The sequence below is a fragment of the Dermacentor andersoni genome, chromosome 4, assembly GCF_023375885.2.
Source record: "Dermacentor andersoni chromosome 4, qqDerAnde1_hic_scaffold, whole genome shotgun sequence".
In the NCBI taxonomy this organism is placed as follows: domain Eukaryota; kingdom Metazoa; phylum Arthropoda; class Arachnida; order Ixodida; family Ixodidae; genus Dermacentor; species Dermacentor andersoni.
Window position 1 is genome coordinate 183,607,246 of NC_092817.1, and position 18,796 is coordinate 183,626,041.

General features: G+C 45.9%; 1 protein-coding gene across 2 annotated transcripts in view; it reads left to right on the plus strand.

Moving 5' to 3' along the window:
- Window positions 1-18,234, plus strand: part of Stam (signal transducing adaptor molecule) — a 61,720-nt gene extending 43,486 nt beyond the window's left edge. For both annotated transcript variants that reach the window (XM_050177764.3, XM_050177765.3), the window contains 4 exons: window positions 1,180-1,267; window positions 7,674-7,846; window positions 9,066-9,172; window positions 17,976-18,234. In XM_050177764.3, the coding sequence (XP_050033721.2) occupies window positions 1,180-1,267; window positions 7,674-7,846; window positions 9,066-9,172; window positions 17,976-18,048 (441 nt within the window). In that variant the 3' untranslated portion in view covers window positions 18,049-18,234. The remainder of the gene's footprint in view (window positions 1-1,179; window positions 1,268-7,673; window positions 7,847-9,065; window positions 9,173-17,975) is intronic.
- The last annotated feature ends 562 nt before the right edge of the window (window positions 18,235-18,796 follow it).

The window sequence follows — 18,796 nt, forward strand, 5'->3', positions numbered from 1 at the left end:
CAAGCTACGGCCATTCGTGATCGGGAAGAGCAAGTCACCGCGCTGGTTTAAGAACTGTAGACAGCTTCCCGTCCACTACGGCTGTAATAGGAAGGCCTGGATGACACGTCAACTTTTTGTTGAATGGCTGCAGGCTTGGGACGCTGAGCTGGGCAAGCCGGGCCGCCGAGCTTGCCTTCTGGTAGACAACTGTTCGGCCCATCAAACGACTTGCAAGCTGCAGCCCATCGAATTGAAGTTTCTCCCGCTGAACACCACAGCGAGACTGCAGCCCCTCAACCAGGGTATCATAAAGGCATTCAAGGTAGGCTGTCGGAAGCGACATATTCAACGGCTCCTCATAAACCTCCGCATGGGAACCGATCTCAAGATTGACCTGCTCGGCGCGATCCAAATGATTACCGGCGCTTGGGGCGACGTGAAGCAGGCCACAGTAGCCAACTGTTTCAGCAAGGCAGGCCTTGAAGTGGCCGGAGATGAATGTCCGGAAGCTTTAGATGACGATGAGTGTTTGGAGGACGCGTTCCACGACTTGTCCAATTTTCCCGCCGCCGTCCCGTCCGAAGTTACTGTTGATGACTTCATTAACGCTGACAGTGAAGTTCAAGTGGTAGCCGACCTCGCTGACGAGGACATTGTGGCCGGAACAGCTGGCGTTCAAGACGGCGATTCCAGCAATGACGAGGGCAACTGTGTTTTCGAAGAAACGCGTCCGTGCACAGCCACTGAACTGGCGTCAGCGTTCAGCCTGATTCGGCGCTGTTTCGGCGAAATCGAAGGCACGGGGCTCTCGCACCTGGACAGTCTCGAGAAGATTGAGACTAGTGTTTTAAACTTCATTTCCCAGAGGAAAAAGCAGCCCAAAATTAGTTATTTTTTTTCCGTGAAATAAAGCGCTTTCATATTGTGTGCACATGCTATGTGATTCGCAGCTGTTGCAATCGGTAAGCTACTATTTTTTACGATCGCGAGTGCTTTTTTGGCCTATATCTGTATATCGAACTATTTTCCGATCCCCGTCGAATTCGATATGTCCGGGTTCGACTGTAGTAACAATAGTGGGTACTTGTATTCTGTGTGCTTAGGGAATGTATCTACAATGTCTTTCTCTCTTTTTTTTTCTTTGAAAACGTGTGATGTGCCAATTGCGGTGATGATGCAACTTTTTCATGCATGCAGGCCCAAATCGATGAAACCCTCCAGCGGTTGCACGACGCAAATCCTCGGAGCGGGCAGCCTGACCCCCCTGAACTGCTTGCCTTGGAAGGTAAGCCTCGCATTAGCCCAGGAGTGTCGAAGTTATTTTACGATTTCTTAATACAAGTACATTTTGCTCAAACGGAGCACCCTCGTGCAGTACGCACTGCAGATGAAAACAAATTGGAGTAGTTAAGAAGAACTATATATTATAGTTGGGGAAACTACTAAGTACGGAGCCGACAGACACAGATGACCTGGGAAGGACTGAGGCAGTGACCATAAGTTCGAGGTGCCCTTTCAGTTCACCATAGAGAAGGGTTAAACTTTGCTTTTTTATCTTCGTATTCATGATAAAGGGCAAGCAAGTGAAAGTTAGAGAAGGCAATTTGTGGTAGCAAAATTGTCAGCCTCTTTGTGACAACTGGGTTGTCGCTGTCCCTCTCCTGTGCAGTGGGATCTCAAGGAACCTGACAAATGTCTATTATTTAAGATGAGTGTCATTTACTGAGAAAGATGAGTAGGGAGGTAGCACTATACAATAAAACCTCGTTATAATGAAATGGGATATAACGAACTAATGGATATAATGAAGCAATCGTAATTCCCTTTGAAATTCCAATAGATGCGCATATATTATATAGTCACGTCAATAGTCACGTCAATATATATAGTCAATAGATGCGCATATATATATATATAGTCACGTGCACCGAGTGACGAATAGGATGGCGTTCTAGTACCTTTTTTTTGCCGCGCATTTCCTAAGTGGCCAATGGTCGAATGGGGCCCGTTCTGGCGGGAATTTGAAAGGAAAAGTCGCCTCTTTCAGATGAGACCAAGATGTCCGCGCTAGCACACGTGGAAGAGCAGGCGCGCGTTTCGGAAAATGTGCCGTTTCAGCGCAAGTTCCACCTGAAATTCAGCTAGTACATGTCATACAAAGCGTCACTGCGGCTAAAATACTTATGTTATCGGTATGAAATTAACAATGTAGATGCAATAATAGCTGTACACTCCAAAAATGCAATAAAAAAATATCGAGTTTTTTCGCGATTTTTGGTCGCCACAACCCGTGTCCCCCCTTAAAGAAGCTAAAATTTCCTCACAATGGCTATAACGAACCTTATTTTTCTTCTACAACGAGTATTTACTGACCATTTTGGTACCCTTCAGCTCAATGTCTTATAGCGTGCGATGTTCGCGTCTCCCGGCCTCCCCTTTCCTGTGGAACTGGTGGACCCACCCGCCCTTCTGCTAAACGTGTCGGGCAGACCCAACTGTGGTTTTCTTGTTGCTTGTAGTTGCTTGTCGTTGCCTGCGTGCTCATCAAGGATATCAGCGTTCGTGTTCTGGTTCGTTCGTGCAAGTTTCCACCGCCAAAAAGGAGATGGACGACGACAACGGCAAACGGAAGCACAAAATGATATCAATCGACCAGAAGGTGGCTATGCTGAAAGCTGTCAAGTCCGGTGGGAAGAAGAAAAAGGGGCCGAAGATTTCGGCATAGCGTTGAGCACACTGTCGACAGTATTAAGCAGCAAAGAAGCTGTCACCGGTGCTGTCACACGTGGCGTAAAAGGCGACGGAAAGAAGCTGTGAGCCCCCGCTTTCGAAGCTGTAGAGAAGGTGGTCTTCAAGTGGTTTTTCGACGCAAGAGCAAGCGGCACTCCTGTGAGTGGGGCCCTGTTGCAACGCAAAGCGAGGGACTTCGTGTGCATCATGGGACACAATTTTGTGGTGAGTGTCCGCTGGCTGTAGCATTTCGAAAAGTGCCACGACATCGTTCGCAGGGCTGTCAGCGAGGAGGCGCAGTCTGTCGACCACGAAGCTGCAGCGGTGTGGGTGGAGACAAACATTGGACAGCTGCTAGAAAAATACAGCGTCGAGGATTTGTTCAATGCAGATGAGGCCGCCCTCTTCTACCAGATGCTGCCGCAAAAAGCCTTGGCCCTCAAAAGTGAACGCTGCAAGGGCAGTAAGCAGAGCAAGGTCCGTGTGACCGTGTTGCATTGTGCCAACATGGATGGGTCAGAAAAGGTGCCGGCCCTCGTGGTTGGCAAAAGTGTGTCACCACGATGCTTTAAAGGCAAACGAAAGCTCCAAGTGAGTTGTGTGTCCAACCATAAGGCTTGGATGGCGAGAAATTTTCGCACAACGGCTGCCGGAGGGGGACGAGTGGCTGGGCAAGCAATACCGGAAGATATGCCCCGTACTGGACAACTGCGCTGCCCACCACGCTGCTGCTGTGCTCAAGAACATCGAGCTATACTTCTTGCTGTCAAACTGCACTGCAGTTGTGCAACCCCTCGACCAAGGAGTTATCATGAACTTATCATGAAGTCAGGCAATCACAAGCATGTGATCAACCAGATTCTGCTGAACATGACCATGAAGTGTGAGTCCACGATCGAGTTGTACATGGCGATCGAGATGCTACAGACTGCTTGGATGGCTGTACCAGCAAGCATGATCGCCATTTACTTCCGGCATGCCTCATTTGACGTCAGCAGTCGCGGTTACAGCGAAGATCTCGGTGCTGCCGCCAGTGATGGTGCCATGGGCAACCAAGCCCTAGCGTCGTGAGGCGCTCTCCTTGACGCCGGCGTTGTGTCCGACTGCGACACCTTCTGCATGTACGTCAGGGCCGATGCTGATGCGGTGATGACTGAAGAGCTAACAGAGGTGGAAATTGTGCACGCGGTGCACACCAACCAAAAAGTTTTCTTGAGTGCGCGCACCTACGCAGTTTGATTACACTATGGACGTAAGTATTAGTGTAAGAGCAGGAACATTTGAGGCTTGCGAAATATTTTCGTGTGCGGATTTTCAAAGCCTTGAACTATGTGCATAAATATGCACCAAATTTTTAATTCTGATAAGTTTATTTCCTTTTTTATTGTTGTTATTCATGAATGAAGAGTGCATATATACCAATGCAAAATATTTATTCTCACTTTACGGTCACCCTAAAAAAGTTACGGAAATTTCTTTTTGAAATAAATCCCTAAAAAGAATCGGAATCTGCAATAAAAAAATCGACCCTGGGCGGTCGCATATGGCGAAAAAAATCGACCCTCAAAGGGTTAAGCATTCACTTCATAACAGCCGTATTGCAGTGAAGCTAACTTTAAAGACAAATACTGCCAAGTGAATTAACGCCGTGTTTTCTGCCTTGTGTTCAATGATAATTTGACCAGTTTAGTCGGTCTCATCAGGATTTAATTCACGGAAGTCAACTGTATACTGTCTCAAGGGGGCCGTGAAACACTTTTTTAACATAGGAAGAAATTGTTGCTGATCCGATGTAGAAGCTGCTGTGAACATATCAATGAAGTATTACTGTATTGCCTGCAGCAGTAGATTTACAGTCAGCTGTCACACACAGTGAAAAATTGCTTGCTCTCACTTCTGCAATGTCATCATGCAAGGTCATCGAAAGCAGCTGGCCCACCAATGATATTGGCTGATATTCTGATCGCGAGAGCATCCTCAGTAATACGTAATTGCTAATTCTAAGTTGAATAAATGAAAAATACGTATGTCTGGGATCTCAAGACGACATGAAAATCATTTTATCTTTGCACTCCCAGCCTACAAACAACAATTGTGTGTAGCTACATCTGCTAACCTGCAGTGGTTGCTTAAAGGCTGTGTTGGGCTGTTAAGCACGAGATCGCGGGATCGAATCCCGCCTGCGGCGGCCGCATTTCAAAGCGGGCGAAATGCAAGAATGCACAGGTACTGTGCATTGAGTGCCCATTCAAGAACCCCAGGTGGTCGAAATTAACCTGGAGACCCCCACTATGACAAGCCTAATAATCGGATCGTGGCTTTGGCGAGTGAAACCCCAGAATCTTGTGAATTTTTATAGTAGCTTCATCTGCTGCACATGGCCTCTGAGATGGCAGTGGCATGCTGTGCCGCATAGCCTACCGCGACCATCACGGAATGCCATGGCAAGCCCTTTTGGTGCTGTGACACTCAACTGTCGGGCGCAGCTTTGCTCTCTTGGCTTCTCCGCTGTGTAGCTTCCAGCGTGCTAGCACAGACGAAAAGAGAGGGATATCCGGGTATTGGTTCGAGAATCTACGTACAGTTGAAGGATGCGAAAATTTTTTTCAGTATCAGAATTCGTGAGACGCCTTCCTTTAATAGTGAGGACATTCTATAATTAGAAAAGTGTTTCGGGGCCCCTTTAACGCTTTTTGGACGAATGTTGCCATAACATAAATTTTTCTCTTGCTGAGTTTCAGTAATGAGTGCAGTTTCTGACTAAATGTCTGCCCAGCAGTGAATTGAGTAGCAGCAAGTGTCATTTGCTGGTTTTGAGCAGGAGCATAGGATGAGGAAGATGTTTGGCACGCGATTCGCTTTCTTTTGAAAGCAAGCCCTGATGCAACATGTCCGGCTGCAGTGGTAACACACACGTGACAGAAAGCAAATGAAATCTACACCTGCGGTTCACATATAATGAGAGCTTCTAAACAAATTTCAAACAAAGCCATAGGAGGCTTGAAGTGAAGCTCATCTACAGTTCACTCCCCGGTGTTTCGCCCCTATAGCTGAAAAAGTTCCCGCAAAATATTTTTCTTTTCGTTAATTATGCTTAGTCTCAATGTGTTTTCCACATTTGGAGAGAAAATGAACATATTTTTGGTATTAATATATCTCGTCCTTAAAGGGATAAACTGGGCTGGCTTACATTTCTGCACTGGTAGAAAACAGGAATAGGAACTTGCTTACATGAGCATTAGGTAAAGGCTGTTCTTTGTGTCTGCACATTGCAAAAGCAACATGCTCTATTTTCTCTCCTTTATCAGGTGCACCCATGGATTAGCTGTATTTTCCTGTCGTGTACAAAAATGGCTAATTTCTGCAGCCACTTTTGTGATATAACTGGTTCATCACTTGCATCCCTAGGCTAATCGTATCTCTGTGCTAATAGCACAACAAAGCTGGGTTGGCGAGTCAACATAATGTAACAGCCAGCAGAAGTAGTGTACAGTACGCCTGGTAAATGTCATGTAGTTGGGGCCATCTGCATTTGCGCTGTCTCAGGCACATAGCTTTTTTAATTCAGTGAGAACACATTATTGTTACAGTCTCCGACTGACAATTAATTCAGACACTGATGATTTGCATTGTTTAATTATTAGGACAGCCCCGCGACACCATCACTAGCCCCATAGATTTAATGTATAAGGACAACCAAAATTTTGGCCACCTTGTAGCATGCCGTGCAATAATTCAGAATCGGACTGCATGATTGTGTGCGAGTTTGGCCATCAAGTTGAGCAGAAATAGCCACTTTTGTTTTCATACATTGCCAGCACCACCTCAACCCGCCGTGGTTTTTCTGTGGACCCGCCGTGGTTGCTCAGTGGCTATGGTGTTGGGCTGCTGAGCACGAGGTTGCGGGATCAAATTGCAGCCACGGTGGCCTCATTTTGATGGGGGCGAAATGTGAAAAACCTCTGTAATTAGATTTAAGTGCACGTTAAAGAACCCGAGGTGGTCCGGAGTCCTTCACTACGGCGTGCCTCATAATAAGATCGTGGTTTTGGCACGTAAAACCCCATAACTTAACCACCTCAACACCAAAACTAGTGAAGCCTAGTTCATATATTGACCACAATTTTGTAGCAATGCCTTCTGCTTGATTCTATACCACTCTTATCATCCACTGTCAATGACTGGCTGATCCCATTGATAACATATTTGTAGGATTGCTCTTACCACTGACAAATTGTGAAGAGCGGGAAAAGAAATAGCATACAAACAAAAGAAACGCATTGATAACTTGGGTCATATTTTTAGATGATCACTTTTCAGGATACTTTCATTTTTGCAATATATTGCGTGACTAGCACCGGACGCTTTGATGGCTGCAGAATTTCTGCACTGTGACAAGATAGCATGCTTGGCACTATTCCAAGAATGCCATCGCTTGAAGATGCCAATGTGTTTTGCACTAGTCGCATGAAATTTAAGGTACTATTCTCGAAAGTGGCAATCTGAGAATATGGCACACCATTTTTTGTCACTTGTGGAATATAAAATCGCGTATCTTTGGGAAAATCCGTTATTTCGGACTTCTGATTATTTAGACTTCTTGGCCGTTCGAGTTCAAATTAATTGGTCAGTGACTGTACTGGTGCTGCTGCGGAAACTCGTGTTCTAAGTACGCATTTGAAGGCTTTTACTGTAACCACCACCACGGCGTGCAGCAGAAGCACCTCTTTATTTGGATGGTCAGCCCGTCTCGTAGCGACGGTGTTTGTCAGTGTAGGAAAGTACTGTGTACATCTGTGCCTTCCATTTTGTGGTGCAGTTCGTTCATGCTTCTTTCCAAGACTGTGGATCACCAACTTGTCCAATTAGTGACTTTTCCTTGCTTTTCAAAGGGAACACTTCAACTCGAGTGGGAGTTGTTGCCGCTGTGCTTATGCAGCCTTTGCTGTGTCTCTCTGCAGAGCGCTGCGCAGGAATGGGTCCCCTGATAGAGCAGGAGCTGGAGCGCATCGACCGGCGACATGCGTCTCTGACGGCTGCAAGTCGGCAGCTGAATGATGCCTTGACCCTCTACCACAGCCTGATGCGTGCACCCGCGCCTCCACCACCACCACCACAGGCTGCTCCACCTATGGTAAGCTCAAGAACTGCCAAGTTCTGAGGGACAGGTTGGTGCAAGGGAAAAAGGGCAGGTACATCTGATGCAGGAGCGAGGTGAGGATAACTGGGGGGGGGGGCAGCAGGTGATGCAGTGAAATAGGGAAGTGTGGTGCTAGTTCTTCACTCATTGACATATCTTCTGCCTGACATCACCATTGTACTGAAATACTAATGACCTCGTGCCATTTCCATCTTTACCCTTTCTACATTTCATGGACACATTGCTTTTTCTCCTCCTTCCAACTGTCAATAGCAGGCGAGGTGGCATAGAGTGAAGTGCATGGTAGTTAACTGCAGGGCATGTGACGCACTCTGCATCAAACAAGGAATGCTGTGACTGGTTTTCTTGCCTCACAAACATGCGCAGAGGAGGCTCTGGAGTGTGATGGATCAGTAGCAGAAGATTTGTTACAGCTAAACATAGTGCTCTGCATTGCACAACAGGTGTGGCTTGAGTTCTGGCACGGCAAGAGTGGCCGACGATGCACGACTGCCGAGCAGGGTAACAGCTCAGTCGGCGTGAGAAGTTACAGGAGCAAAGGTCACCTTGTCCGATTTGAATCTTCTCCCTGGAGCAGACCACTCTGTGCTTGTGTGAGGAGTCTAACAGGGCTTTCATCATGGGACCAGTTGGGGCACATTTCAAGTCTTTGCACTCGTGCACGTGATTTGGGCTGTGGAGAAAGAAGCATGATTTTTGTGAGAAAATATCGCCACTGCACTCGCCGTGTCTGCTCTGTTGCTACTGTGATGGCAGTTCTTCACTGTCAAGCTTGAAAAGTCTCTGTCAACTCATTTAAAAGGGAAAGGCGGTGCAAGAAGACAGCTTGACCTTCGAAAGTGATGGTGAGACAGTTGTGGACCCTGCCATGAACATCAGTGTGCCTGTACCGGGCTGTACCTTTGTGCTTGTTGGCACATCAGGGTGCCTCTTAGACTGTTAAGCTGGCAGCTTCTGCAGTGGCAACAGGTGATTCAGAGTGCAAGCCAACCAAGGCATTTGCAATCCCAGGAGTTTGACACGGCTGATGGGGTTGTGCAGACCAGGTTCTTTTGCTAAATATGGCTGGCACAGCTGTTGCCATCTTTGTCATTGACAGTGCAACTGATGGTTGCTCCACACCAAGATCAAAAACGCACCATTCCTTATTTGTCAAGTCCTGCTGATCAGTGTTCTTCTCTCTGTCTTACAGCCTTATGGTCCTGTCGGTGAGGGAGCTGCCTGTGGAGTACAGGATCCACGAGGCAACATGGCAGCAGGCCTGCCACCACAGATGCCCATGTCCCCACCTTTCTCGGGGTGAGTGCCCTTTTGTGCTTTCCTGGTGCTTGCATAAAAGGTATTGAGGGCTTACGTCCCTGTAAACTAGTGTATCCTGCATGAAGATTAGTGGACAGCTTCAGCTGTTGTTTTGTGTTTGTCAGAAGAATTTTTGAAAGAATCATCCTTCATGCAAGTCATAGTTTTTATACATGTCACGAGTTTTTGTAGATGTCACGGTCAACAATACAAAAACATAGTTCATATGCTGTCTGCAGGCCTTTGCTCACCATGTGGTTCATATTTGAGCAAGCCTAGAGCCAAGGTCAGGCCGTAGTGTACTGAACTGAAAAAGAATGTTTTGCAAGCTTCACCCCTCATACATATACAGTTGAACTTGTTTATAACGAACTCTATAGTTCAGCGAAAAGTGGCCGTTATATCGGTAGTTTGTTGCATATGGATTTGCCATTCAAGATGTGTGTTAATAGTGACCCAGTGATTTTTTTTTGCGGCACTTTTATTACGACGCACTAACATACCATCCAGTGATAAGTTAAGCCTTTCCGCCTTGTGAAGCGGCTCCCGCTGTGTGCTTACAAGTTAAAGTGCCTTTCCAAATAAGTGAATCTGCCGCTACTGGGAGAGGCACAATGCCCACGATGAAATTCTCCAGGACGTCTTCAAAATCTCCAAACTTTCAGTAATAGCTTTTGTAGCTATGGATCAGCCATGCCAGGCCGAGTGCACCAAGAGCTGTGTTGCTTTGGCCAGAAAAGTATGATGTTTGAAAGGTTTTCTGAAACAACTTTGCATAGTTTTGCGTGTCACATTCATCCATCCTCCTTTGACCATCTGAGCTGCCATCCACAAGTTGATCTTGAGAATCTTGTCTGTACGGTTATGGATGAGAAGCCTCTCATTAATTCGGCGACGGTAATCTATCTTAAAAAGTTTTGAATTGTGCTCATGCTGAGGGGCTGTAGGTGGTGGCAAAAAAAAAAAAAGTCGATGGCTTGCAGTTCAGGCTTGAACTCCTGATAGTTGAGGAGAAATGCAAAGTCACTTGGTTTTCTAATCCACAGGGGTCCACTGATAGGAATGTTCTTCTCTCTAGCGTCCATGAACCATTTGAATAGCGCTTCCTCTATGTCGTCGTATGTAGCTTTGCATAAGCGCTTCCGCTTGTTTTCATCGCTTGTTTTCACCGCTAAGGTTGATCAATGCTTGCAACTTCTTTTCATCTTTCATGATTGTAGAGATAATTGACTTAGAAAGATCGTATATCTTCGTGACGTTGGCATTTTTCACCCTGGATTGAATGTCATGGATAACGTCAAGCTTCGTTTCAATCGGGACAGCTTTTCTCTTCTTGGGCACACTTCCAGCCACTCCACATGCCAACATACACCTGTGCTCCAGTGCACGCCGTAACAGTCACATGCACACACCGCACAAGCAGCTCCAACCAGAGATTTCTTTCTTTGTCCTTGTCGCGGTCTTGTTCTTTTCACAAAAACTTAATTCAAACTTCATTCACTTCAAACTTCAAAAATGGCGCTCCCGGTGAAGAAATGCCTCACGTGTTCAAAAATCTTGCCAAAAAGCAACAACAACAACATTATTCATGTGGTGTGCCGCGAAGAACGATAGAATGCAACTGTCGTGCAAGAAAGGAGCATGGATGGAGGGACGCAGTCAACCTTCAACATGTGACTCTTCTGATGATGATGACGATCATGATACGTAGCTGTGGCCTTTCTTTTTGTATTGGGCTATTTATAGGAAAGTGAAATTCGGATCTGAAATTATGAAAGAAAAAAAGCTTCTCCATAAAAGAAATAAAAACAAAAATGTTTCCGATTGCATTTTCGCATATATCTTCTGGCCCACTCAGCTAGGTTTTAAGTGCGTCAGGTCGACCAGTGTACTTGGTTCGTGGTAGGCTTTATTTGACATTGTGACGAGGTTCTTTCAATTAATTGATCCTAGCTGAGGCACTGCCTCAGCGCATGAAGTGACGAACTCGTTCGTTATCACACTGCAAGACATTCATTAAAGAAAATCCAACACAAAGAAGAACAGAAATTCTGCAAACTAATCAAGCACATACACAAAATGTAATTAAGTCTCCGAAGAAAGTGTCAATGCCAGGAAGGGCCTACAGTTTCATGGTCTGCAGTGGAGTTGCGAGATGAACTCAAGGTGGCGACAGCGGCCGCCCCTGGAGCATAAAAGCGGTGCTGAAGACGGGCACTGTTGAAGAAAAATCCTGGTCACCCTCAGGCGAACACCCGGGATTCAGTGATGTAGGAGTAAGTCCGGTTGCGTCGTTGAGGACAAGGGCGAGTGGCCTTGGCACGGTAGTGGTCTCGACACCAGACACCAAGTCAAATGGCTTCACCTCTGCTCCCGGTGCATGGACTTCATTTTCCCAACGTCGCTCGGCATCTTCCTGCATGCGATCATGAGAACGCGGTTCATGAGAATGCGGTGACACGGCACTGGAAAGTTGCATTGGTCCAGCAGAAGGCGCGAAACACGGGCCTGACGCCTGACAACTTCACTCCTGTGCCTGGAGCATTGGCGAACTCCTTCCTCCGCGCAGGCTTGTTGTTCCACGTCACCCAGACTTCTTCTTTTCTCTCTACTCGCTTGTTGTTGCTGTTCGAATTCTTTCTACGGCATGCTCATGCCACTGCTGCAACGTCTCATCATCGCCTTCGCATGGCTGACCCACTCCGATCATGGCACTTGTGCACTTGACACATCAGTCATGCAGGCAGCTAGCTTCGGGACAGTTTAGCCTTGGCAAGGCGACCTCCTCTCCTCCACGGCTGCTGGATATTCCAAGACATTGTTAGCATTTGGTGCGTCGTAGGCAGTCGTAACTCTAGAGAACGGCGTCAGAAGAGTTTGCCATGCGAAACCTGACGGCCTGGCTTCATGCTCCCTCCTATTTTTTCTTTTTTTAATCTCTGCCATTCTGCCTCTGGAGAAATGCCTGGAAAGTGAGTGACCTTGCTTGCGGTGTCAGAAATCTGTGTGCGGTGCTTGCTGATCTAGGAGACCATATCTTCGTCGCGATTAAACTGGAGCACAGCGCGTGCCCCTCTCATGCTTTAGAAGCTCTGTGTTTGTTTGTTTGTTTCACTTTGTATGTGCCATATCTTTACTGTGACTATGTTTAAGTGTTCGTTGTAAAAGCAGGACCGTTTAAAAATATTTATTTCTTGATGTAGGATAGGAAAATCATAAGTGCAACGAAGTATAGTCACTATAACTGATGGATCGTTATAAGTGGGTTCGACTGTATGGTTAAACTTGTTCTTTCATCCAAAAACTTAATCTAAAGAGTTTGGGAAAAGTAGGCCACATGCTTGCAGGAACTTTTTGTGATCGAAACCTTTGCCGGTAAGCACTTCTAAGTAAAATCCCTAAAGAATGCAGGGTGATAACGCCACACATGGGCTGTGATTTTGTACATTATCAGTGCAGCATAGACAACACAGTGCACGCAACTGAGAACAAACCTGTGGTGTTGGCCGCACCTAGCTCTCGAACTTGCCATCTGATAGAATGTCATTCATCATCACTAATAGCCAGTGTTGGTCTTCGTTTTCATTTGTCTGTGACTCTAGTGTAATCTTAGATTTGCATTCCCCAAAATACCAAGTTGCACAAAACACAAGTTTTTTCTTTTCTTCACGATTTCTGGCTTTAAAATGCACCTTATGTTATATTCTGGTTCCTGACACGAACATAACGTGCCTCTGTTGCCTTGCTCTTCAAACTGCTGCAAGCTCAGCCACTGGTTGCCTGAGCTATGTGGAAAAGCCAACCCTATGGGGCCACTACAATCACCTAATGCCCCCTTAAGCTCGCTGTTGCTTCTGTGCATGAAAACTCTTAACTTCTTAGCTTGCCACCGTGATTGCTAACAACAGTATCATTCTGTGCAAGTAAAAGTAAACGAGATGAACAAAAAGAGAAAGAAAGACGTCCTCTGTTCCTTGTGCTTGTGCATTACTGTCTGATGTGCTTTACTTGAAGCATTGCAGCATGCAGTGCTAGAATTCAAGCAAATAAAATTGGCTGCCAAGGAAGGGTATGAGTTGTCCTAGGAGGTCAAAATTAGTCCACCAAAATTCTTCACTACGGCGTGCCTTATAATCAAATCGTGGTTTTGGAACGAAAAACTCAAAAAGTAACTTAATTTCGAATGTTCTCGTGCAGAAACATGATTGTCCAACGACTCCGTTATGTCTTCTGCTCGTCAAGCAATTCAATCAGCTACACTAAAATTTCTTTCGACTGCTTGACCGTGTGGCTGCTGTGTGAAGAATACTTTTGGCAATGGCAGACAGTGTAGGTAATTTCTTTCCTGTGAGCCTTCCACTATTTAAGCGGATGTCCCATCCTCTCAGAGCCACCATTTTTCGACCTGTTTCATTTTGCAAGTGAACGGTGCACATGGCGCCAGCGAACTAAAACTCAGGATTGTGATGAACTGGGTCCAACAGCCGTCCTGTACAGCGCAGCACAAGCTGAGCTGCTGGCTGAACGTACAATATGGATGAGTTGTGCATCTGCGAATGGAGACTGTTTTTGCAAAGATGTGAGCGTTGTGTTACGCAGTTATTCCCGTGGGATGTACTCGTGGATACTTTTTTACCCGGGCTGTTGTAATTGAGGATGCAGGTTATACGTGGCTGTGGGCTGTAAGCGGTAAAATATGGTATTTGAGAGTGTGCATACAAAAATTGAATGCAGTCGCATTTGGTAATAAATACGAAAGGAACGGCAACAGGAGGTAACTTTATTATTTATGAAGGCAACTGTTTTGGTTTTCGAGCCGGTGATTCACACCTTTCGTGTAGAAGCTTGTGCGTGTAACAATGAGAATGTCAAATTCGAGACCTGGCACGTAAAAGAGGCCATATGCTCCACAAACCTAGACCGAGCAAGGTTTTTTTATAAATTCCAGCTCGTCTAAAGGTTCCCCCAAAATATCCCTGAAAACGAGACCTAATTTCAAAGAAACTAAAACTGTTTTGTCTACAATACTGCATTTAAACCTTGATATAAAGAAGTAGGTAAAATTGAATGAAAAGAATTTCGTTATATTGAAATACAATCTTTTGTGCAAATAAGTACAGTTGCTGATAGATCTTTCTTACTCGGAAGAGGCCATAAAGTTTTCAGAATTATCGGGCATGCGAAAAAAAAAAATTATTCAATTAGGAAAAACATTATTTCGTTGAATTTGAGAGTCCGAGACCAAAGAAACAGTTTCGTGTCATCGTAACGATATCTTCGCATCGGCAGTCTGAAGCGAAGTCTGTGAATCTTTCGCGTCCACTCTGCTGCCGCCACTGATAGTGTCGCTCCCTCTACAACAACGCCATCACAAAGACCACAAGCGGAGAAGGACTAATGCTTCATCTCTCGCTTCGTCTTTTCCTCTTGCCTAAAGGCATCTCCCAAACTTGAGTTTGCGCAGGCCCTAGCACTAAATGACCAAGAAGACAGCACACATGAAGCCACGGCCATCTCAGCTCATATTAGCTGTAGATTACCTCCAAGACGCAGGCCCTGTATGCACTCATTTGCACTGACAGCCATGTACAGCTACGGCTGGACTAGAGGAGGTGTGTGACCACTGACCCCACACATTGCTGGTGCGGAAAGACAGCGCACATCAAGCCAACCTCCCTTATGGGCCACTCTCGCGCACTTTTTCTCGCACCCACTGCATACGGCACACAGGGCGCTATAGGTTCTAACGCACTTGGACTTCATACAGAACGTGACGGCAAAAGTTGCCTTGCTGCTGCACTTCTTCAGTCGCTGTCTGTAGTGCTGTGCGTGATTTGAGAGGAGTGTTTGCAAGCAGGCACCTCTAATTCAAGCATTTGAGGATCTGTGTTCACTGCAGTTTCCATTTATTGCCTCGATATACCTTCACAGCGGCAAAGAAATTTCATCATATTGAAATTTTGTATAGACACACTTGGCTATATTGAGGTTCAAAATGCATGGTGTTCTGTGGACAAGAAATTATCAAAAGGTGTAAGTACTTCCCTATATTGAAATTTGTTATACCAAGGTTTAACTGTATTTGCAAAATGTAACATCCTCCGGTTGGATGCTTTTAGGCATCCTTTCTTGAAATTCCCATACACCGTAAACAAGCACACGAGCAAAACCACTCTTTCCTATTCGACCGTGCGGCGATGGTGAGTAGCTTGGCCGGTCAAGCAAACATTGTGGCGAGTGGCACCGCATGGCACGGCAGGAAACAGAAAAGTGACGCTCTACTTGCCATAGCTTTCACACTAAAACGAATCTAAAAGTGTTGCTTAAAGCCATTGCAATGTCAATTCAGTAAAGCTGCGTTAATTTAAAGTCTGCTAGACCTCGAAAAATCTTCAAATGAAGCGGGTTTTTGAATTGCACAAAAAGAAGTAAAAAAACCCAGAAAATGTGCAAAACAGTGTGACCCAAGCATGTCAAGTTTATTTTATGTGTAGCTGGACTACTCAGAGTGATCATTGATGCAAGGTTACCTCATACAGTAGTTTGCTGCACTAAAGGCAATAATTTTCGTAGATGCTAGTTTCACTTGACGAGAATCCGTAAGAGTCTGCGCTGGACACGTCACTGTGATGAGCTTGGTGGAAGTAGTGAGCTTGGCACAATTCCAGAAATGCTGTCGGCCGTATACGTGGATGCGTCCATCTCTGAGTCTTGTGAAATATTGTAAAGGTGATCGCCCGAGGATACTGACCATGATCTCTAGCCTGGTAATCATGTGCAGCATTTCGTAGTCACCACTGCTGCACTGAACAAAACTGCGAATGACGTTCAGGGACTGAATAACCATCATGAGAGTAGGTGCACAAATATCCCTGCCTGGTCTGACCCTGTCGATGACGTCATCTTCCACGTTAGCATAGCACATCTGCTTCTACGCATGGAGTTTCCTGCAATGATTACAAACGGGAACTCTGGCGCTGTGATCATTCAGCCACTGCGATATTTTTGTGCTTGTAGCTTCAGATGTTCTTGTAGCTTTACTACGCTTTGTCTGCTTTCATTGGCCTAAGTTTCAAACCACTCTATAGTTTTTGAAATGCCAAAGGAAATAAAACTCTGCAAACACACATAATTGCTACTAATTGCAGCGGTTCTGGCTGCAGAGATGGCCAAATGGAAATGTGCCACACATCGGAATGCACTGGCTTGCTCGCAGAAGATTCTTAATGGTGTTCTGTGACGCTTGTCGATGCATGTGTCCGTGGCATAATCGTTTCAATATCGGGCTCCTGTGCTAGAGGTTCTATGTTCAAACGCTTCAGTTGGACAACTATAATATTGCAGTCATGGAAGTGCCGTACCATTTGCACCATTTTGTGCCGAAACAGAAATGCTGGTGCGTGCTGTGCCGAAATGCTCCTTTTTGCTTAAATTACACCACGCCTGCACCCAGGCGCACCCTAACCTCCCACATTCGCACAACCAAATTGTAATAGTCATGAAACCACAACTCTGGGTATGGTATCCGTGCAGCAAAGCCAATCCAATTTTCAGTCCTCAAACTGCTGGGAGCACGTGCGCGAGTGCGGTACATGTAGCGATGGCGGCATGCTCGACTTCTTTGTGGATGATTTGCGATGTATATGATATTGCATATTGACGAAACTTAGTGTGAGTGCACGATTCCATGTCATGACTGCTGACAGCAGTGGTGTTGGGTAGCGCGTCACGTCGCCACCTCGGTAGCCTCTGCAAGCACGCCTGTTGTTCCTTCTGTCTGGTTTCTTTGCCACTATCTTCTCCACATTTGTGGCACTTCATTGTCGCCGCACTCCGGGTGGTATGAGTTAATTGAAATGTGGTTGAATTAGCGAAAGCTTGACACTGAAATACTGCATATACAGTATTTGACGGTACCAGACGAAATGTGCTGGTATCACATTTTTTACTCTGCCTGAAGCCGAAGTGCATCGCAGCATACTGTTCTCAGGAGCCACAACCAGAAACTACGAATTATCTGGATGGATGTGCAAGGGCTTTTCAAGTTATCCAGTATAATTTGCAATGAACAATATGGGACTGCATAAGTTCTACAAATTACCTGAATTTGATATGAAATCGAGAATGAATTATCGAGGTTTTACTGTATCTCATTGTCATTTTGTTCCGGCACTGCGACGTCCCATCCCTGTTGAAATTTGTCCTTTGCCACCACTCCTAACCTGGCTAATGCCAGGCTTAGAATTGGTGCCCCTCGTTATCTGGTGAGGGCACTGATCTCATCACCTGCATTCAAATGTCGGGTTGTCTGTTTCTCATCTGAGTGCAAAGCTCACCTCAGGATACCGGCCAACTATGCTTACCACAATTTTTGAGTCTTGCAAAGACGGAATGAGTACAGTGCTCAATGTGTGTATGTGTGGTTTAGGAAGAGCTGGATGCTTGTAATTGCTTACCTGGGTTAGTAGTGTGAGTTACCTTGAATTCATGGAGTGCTTTGTTTTTATCAATTGACGTTGATTTTAGTGCAATTAAATAAAAATAAATATGGTGGCCTAGTGTCTGTCTTTTGTAGATTTAGTTTTCCGATGATGCAAACAAAAGTTCACTGTTCAGTTCCGGCATCGACTTGTCTTTTTTCAACGCATCAAAAATGAGCCCACCTAGTGGTCACGCTTAATGGTCTCAGTCCTAGGGTCCGCCATTAGAGGCAATTCCAAATCGGAGAAACCCTTGGATTCAGTGGTAAAGGTCGCGGTGCATGCTACGAAGTGCAGAGTGTCCCTCTCTCACTTTCTCGCAGGGCCGGCATTCCAGCACCAAGCATGGCCGGCCAGGGAGCGGCGGCAACACCCGTGGGCTTTCCACTGCTCTGACCCCGGGTTTCTTGTCCGGGGCAGCTGATTGATTGCGTTCAGTGAAATAAATTGCTCCTCACCAGGCCACCTATGCGGGTGACGATAATGTGCGCGAGGCAGTTTGGTTTCTTCGCTCGTAGCCTGAGGGTTTTTAAAAGAATGTTTCAGACCACTTGCAAATAATAAAGTCGTGTATGAATTGTCGCTTGTGCATCACTTTTGTGGGGGGGGCAATTTGTGATTGAAGGAGCTGGCTGGTTGGCAGCACCATGGCGGGTTGGTGGCACATCACAATACAGTGTACAGTTTGTGCTTTCTTGTGGCTTTTGTACGATTTTTGTATCAACAGGAGCACTCGAAATGCCCACGAGGCTTGTGTAAGCCTTCATGCCAGCATGTTTGTAGCAGTTCTGCATGCTCTGTTTGCCCAGTGCAAAATGCCACTGTGGAGCGCTTCCTTAATTCCTACGCCACTTCCAATGAAGATATACACTCCCATCTAGCACATGCAGCATAAGGCTACCACAATCTAAGGCACGTGTATCATAGACAATAAAGTTTTTTGGTGTACCATTACAACCCCTGCGACATTACAGCACATGCGTGGCCCAAACTGGGATGCTGCTAGGATGTGTGCACCATGCACCACGTTAAGGCAACACCATGCACTGAAACAACCTATGCACGACACAGTCAGGGGCTCGCATGCACTACCTTCATGTGTCGTGGTCTGGTCAGCTGGATAGCTTAGTTTCTTCACGATTGC